Source organism: Aquarana catesbeiana, linkage group LG02 (genome assembly GCF_042186555.1).
Source record: "Aquarana catesbeiana isolate 2022-GZ linkage group LG02, ASM4218655v1, whole genome shotgun sequence".
Taxonomy (NCBI): Eukaryota; Metazoa; Chordata; class Amphibia; order Anura; family Ranidae; genus Aquarana; species Aquarana catesbeiana.
The window spans coordinates 113348222-113354096 of NC_133325.1; the positions used below are offsets into that span (position 1 = coordinate 113348222).

At 38.2% G+C, this 5875-nt stretch overlaps 1 protein-coding gene across 1 annotated transcript; it reads left to right on the forward strand.

Moving 5' to 3' along the window:
- Positions 1-710: 710 nt before the first annotated feature.
- On the forward strand, positions 711-3882 carry HMGB1 (high mobility group box 1; the record flags this gene model as incomplete). Its single annotated transcript, XM_073613364.1, is given in 2 exon segments — positions 711-885; positions 3539-3882. Coding segments are annotated over 2 exon segments (337 nt in total), but the record flags the coding sequence as incomplete, so codon positions are not given.
- Between the last annotated feature and the right edge of the window lie 1993 nt (positions 3883-5875).

The window sequence follows — 5875 nt, forward strand, 5'->3', positions numbered from 1 at the left end:
TTTTGGGATATTTATTATAGCAAAAAAGTACAAAAAAAAATATTTATTTATTTATATTTTTTTCCCCCAAAATTGACGCTTTTTTGTTGTTTATAGTGCAAAAAAAACCCTGCAGAGGTGATCAAATACCACCAAAAGAAAAGCTCTGTTTGTGGGGGGGAAAAAGGACATAAATTTTGTTTGCGTACAACGTCGCACGAACCCGCAACATTTGGTCAGATAAAGCGGCGCAGTGCCGTATCGCAAAAAATGGCCCTGGTCAGGAAGGGGGCAAATCCTTCCGGGCCTGAAGTGGTTAACAGCTGTTATAGCTTTTCTATTTTATTACAGTGGGGGGGGTCTGGTTTTAGGCCTCATTCACACTAGCACTATCAAGCGTGTTTAAATTAATCGTTTGTAAACCCATAAAAATGCATGTAATGATTTTTCAATGGAACCATTCACACTGTGCAGTCTGTTTTCATTATACACGATTTTATATAGTTTTAGCTGTGTTTAGAGAACATTGAATTCTGTGTGTCCAGGAACTGATTAGTAACACTAAACGCATCGCTTTAAAGTGGGACTATCCTAACGCAGGAAAAATTGGTGTGGGAGGCATATACACTTCCCAGATAACTTCTGCGTTTAGAAAAGCTAAACAGTCAGTGTGAATGAAGCCTTAGGGCTCTTTCTATACATGTGTGGCAATATATCCTTTTTTGTTGCAGATCGGCTTTCTTCTTGTTCTGCTCTGAATTCCGTCCTAAAATCAAAGGTGAGCACCCAGGTTTGACCATTGGAGATGTGGCAAAGAAACTTGGAGAGATGTGGAATAATACCCCATCTGAAGACAAGGTGCCTTATGAAAAGAAAGCTGCCAAACTGAAGGAGAAATATGAGAAGGTAATTTCTTCCCATATATTTCTTAAAACTGTTCAAACATTTTACACACAAATACATTAAAGTTCCACCTTTTAAACAAAAAATAAATACACATTTTTTTTGCAGGTAAAAAAAGTGCATTTATTTATTTTTTTTATGTTTCTGGAGCCTCTAAAGCATTGTATCAGCCAAGGCGGGTCGGCACATTTGTGCCATGCAGGTCTCCTGCATATCTGTCTCAGTGTATATCTGTGTGCAAATACAATCTGACAGGAAGAGAGAATGAACTACCACAGCGCCGTGGCAGTTCATTGAAAACTACAAGCCGACAGCCACAAATGCTGCCAGACCCTGTCGTTTTTTTTCATTCACAGAACACTGTGAGTGATGCGGGGTGAAGCCCTGTTCAGCCATGTTTTTTTTTTTAAATTGTAACGGTTAGACTGCTTTCACACTGAGGCGCTTTACAGGCGCTACAGCGCTAAAAAATAGCGCCTAAAAGAGCCTCTCCTGTCTCTCCAGTGTGAAAGCCAGAATGCTTTCACGCTGGAGCGGTGCACTTGCAGGACGGTAAAAAAAGTCCTGCAAGCAGCATCTTTGCAGTGCTGTAGGAGCAGTGTATACACCGTTCCTAAAGCGCCCCTGCCTGTTGAAATCAATGGGCCAAAGCGCCGCGGCCCTTTGTGGGCGGTTTTAACCCTTTTTTCGGCAGCTAGCGGGGGTTAAAAGCGCCCCCGCTAGCGGCTGAATAGTGCCACTAAAACGACAGTAAAGCGCAGCTAAAAATGGTGGCGTTTTACCCCCCAACGCCTCAGTGTGAAAGCACACTTAGCGGGCGGGGAGCAAAGATCCCCTGCTAGCTGTCACGGTCAAAGTGGGGACTGGTCCGTTCGTTGCATGTTACACCGTGAATATGGATCCCCTGCTAGCTGTCACGGTCAAAGTGGGGACTGGTCCGTTCGTTGCATGTTACACCGTGAATATGGGTGTAACATGTTATGAAAGGTTAACTTAAAGATGTTCCTACTAAAACAAAACAAAAAAAAAACATTTTATTTGGATACAAGTAATAGATTTGCAGTGTATAGTTATATACACTGCATTATACCATATGCTACAAGAACAACACCATCGTTTTTGGTTTATCTTTGTGTATTTGTATTTTTCTGTACAGAGAATGGTATTGAAACCTCCAAGAGGAGTACAATTAAATCTGCTGGATATCACCCAAAGTAACCAGCTGGTTTTCTTTTCATTCTCTAATAAGGGCTTAGAAAATAGCTGAAGTCTGACTAGTTGTAGAGCACTGTAAATACTTTTATTTCCATCAAATTTTACACTTTGTGTGTGGCTTCTTTCGTTGGATTTGTGCAGAAGGTGGCACTGTCTTACCAAGTTAATTTTCCTTCTCAATACGTCAGATTGTTCTCTTTGGAAGCTTTTACAAGCAGAGTTCATGCATAGAGTAGACCAAGAGACAGAGCTTCTATCTCTGTTGTGCCAAAATGCAATTTTGGGGCTGCTATGTGGGCTACAACTAAGGGAACTTTTTTTTTTTTCTTTTTTTTTTTTTTTGCCTCTTTTCCGGACTTTAATGACATTATAGTAGCATACTTATTTTGGGGCTCTAAAGCTTTAACTGTACATTTTGGAGACTTGACTGCCTTTGAACAGGCTTGCTGACAAAGTCTGAGATCATGGCTGATTTCTTTACACTAACATTTGTCTGTCTTCATGAAGAAAAAAAAAAGAAAAACTTACATTCAATGCATTTTAAAGCAGAAATCCTATTTTATCCTGTGATCTAATCACATTTACCCTTGCTTCGTTAGCATGTGCGCTGCAACACACAAGCATTAAAAATGAAGCATTAAAAAAAAAAAAAAAAAAATTGGAGCTTTTAACTGTTCTACAGGGTGATAAGGCAATACTACCCAACATACTTTTGTGCTTCACTAATTCAGAAAACATTTTTCTAGCACACTTTTTTTATCAGCTTTAAGTTGCAGTGATCTAATGTCTAAGACAAATCCACTCCCCTTCGCTTTTTTTTTTTTTTTTTTTTCTTTGGCATATACATTAACCTTCCTGGTGGTAATCCCGAGTGTGGCTCTGGGTTAATTTACAGTACCAAAAGTGGTAACCCCAAGCCACACTCGGGATTACACTGTAGTAATATTTACCTTGTCCCTGCGATCCCTGATGTCCTCCCGCTGTGTCCTCCGGCTGATGCTGATGTTCCGTCGCCGCCATCTTGCTACTCCTCGCACTCTTCCACAGTGCAGATATAGTGAGAAGACAGCAAGCGGATATCTTATTACACCCACCGGAGTTTTGCATGTCACGCTTATTTGTAACAATAAACAGCTTGTATACTAAAAGTATTAATATGTGACACTCTTGATGTTGAATTGAGGCTGATCTCAGAGGTTTGCTGATCTGACAGAACACTGCTTCTTTTATAATTCAACATTAAAACAGTCTGATGGATTTTAAAAAATACTGCATTTCGCTATATAAGCTCTGTTTACTGTTCCATGCAAAACCAATGTACCACTTTGACATTCAAAAATACTGACATAATCAGACCGCCAGGGAGGTTAATCCCCAAAATGCTGCAAACTATTTTTGCAAATTTTGTTGATTTTTTTTTTTTTTTTATCTCGTTCCATAGGATGTTGCAGCGTATCGGGCCAAAGGAAAGCCTGAGGCACCCAAAAAGGCACCTGCTAAACCTGAAAAGAGTAAGAAAATGGAGGATGATGATGACGATGAAGATGATGAAGACGACGAGGAGGATGAGGAAGAAGAGGATGATGAGGAAGATGATGAATAAACCTCCAGGAGCAGTTTTGTCTATATAGCATTTAAACCCCCTGTACACAGCTCTCATTTTTTAAAGAAAAAAACAAAAAAAAAAACAAATCAAAATATAAGGATGTGTAAGATTTGTTTTTAATCTGTACAGTGCCCTTCCCTTCCCTACTTTTTTTTTTTTTTTTTTTTTTGTATTGTTAACACACTACCAAACGTATCTTTAGATGGCCCTGTCTTTTTAAGTGGTTTTCAATTGCCACTAACCTTGCCTCGTACAGTAAGGGGGTTGTAAATTGGCATGGAAATTTCAGCAGGCTCATGTTGGTGCACAGCACAATTTAGTTTATATGGGGATGTAGTTCATTTTTTTTCATCTTCAGTTGTCTTAGCATCATCATTATTGTTGTTCTGTTTAACTGAATACCACTCTGTAATTGCAAGAAAATTTGCAACTGTTTTGTTGACATTCTGATTGCTTCTAAGTAAATACAATTTTTTTTTTTTTAAATACTGTGTTATTTATTCTAGAGTTCAGTACTGGTTCATTGTTTGTGATCTCTTTACTGAAATCATGATTACATGTGTTGTTAAATTTTAACAGCCCTCACTGTTACATGATGGACATCTTTGTTGCAGAGGGTTTTACCTTGTAACAAGTTAATATTTGCTTTTGTATTTGAACGTGACTATCAGATTAATACTTCCTTTTAGTTGAAGTATCAGTTAATTGCATTTCACTTTTTTATTTTATTTTTTTGGATTGTAGTCTTAAGGCAGAGACTTTAGAACTTTTTATTCCAAATGTATTACCTTTTTTGATAGAAAATCACTGTGTTTTGTGAAGTGATTTACACTTACATGGTTAAGTGCAGAAGTCTAATGCCCCGTACACACGGTCGGACATTCCGACAACAAAATCCATTGATTTTTTCCGACGGATGTTGGCTCAAACTTGTCTTGCGTGCACACGGTCGCACAAAGTGATCGGAAAATCCGATCGTTCTGAACGAGGTGATGTAAAACACATATATCAGGACTATAAACGAGGCAGTAGCCAATAGCTTTCGTCTCTTAATTTATTCTGAGCATGCGTGGCACTTTGTGCGTCGGATTTGTGTACACACGATTGTAATTTCTGACAACGGATTTTGTTGGAAAATTTTATAGCAAGCTCTCAAACTTTGTGTGTCGGAAATTCCTATGGAAAATGTGTGATGGAGCCCTCACACGGTCGGAATTTCCGATAACAAGGTCCTATCACACATTTTCCATCGGAAAATCCTATCATGTGTACAGGGCAAAACATGCAGAGTGTAGCCTAGCTAGATGTATAGTTTAAGAGGCAGTGTAGACAGCAGTGTGTGTGTGTGTGTGTGTGTGTGTGTGTGTGATATTATAAATATACACATAGTTTAGTTGTAAAAAAAAAAAAACACTTTGTTTTAGGCATTACATGACTGATTCATTTGGATATATATATAAAAAATTAGGGTTGTTACTGATTAAAATTTTCGTGTTCGGTTAATCGATATTCCGTTTTTTTTTTTTTTTTTTTTTTTTAATCGATTGACTAATTTCGATGAATTATAACGCACATACAGATCCAACTACTTTTAGCTGACGTTATGCGTAGCTCCTTCCCCGTACGCGTTATTTATCTGAATACTTTGACCAGTGAGATCAATCAAATTGTTAGGATCCGTCTTCTTCAATTTATGATTTCACGGACATCACCGGACTCTTCCCTTCGTTAGCAGATGGAGGCACTTGGGGAAGGGGGGAGGAGTTTGGTGATGTCGATGTCCGTGATGTCACTGGATCTCCCTGAAGACCCGGAAGCCAGTGGAGAGGTGAGTATCGGTAAAAAAAATTAACGATTAATTTCCACAGCCCTGATAAATAAATTATATATATACACACACACACATACACAAAATTTTTGTTAGAAATTGTCTTTAAAATGTTAACCTGTATGGTCAATAGTACATAGAAAAAATCTGAAACTCACTAAGAGGGTTGATTTACTAAAGGAAAATAGACTGGTCGTTTTCCTCAGAGCTTAGTAAATGTGGTGAAGCTTCACTTTGTAAAGAATACCTAATCTGGTGCAAGGGAAAAAAAAAAAATTCAATTTTGTTTGTGTATGATTTAGATGATGGAAATCTACTTGCCTTTTAGAAAATCAACCACAAAG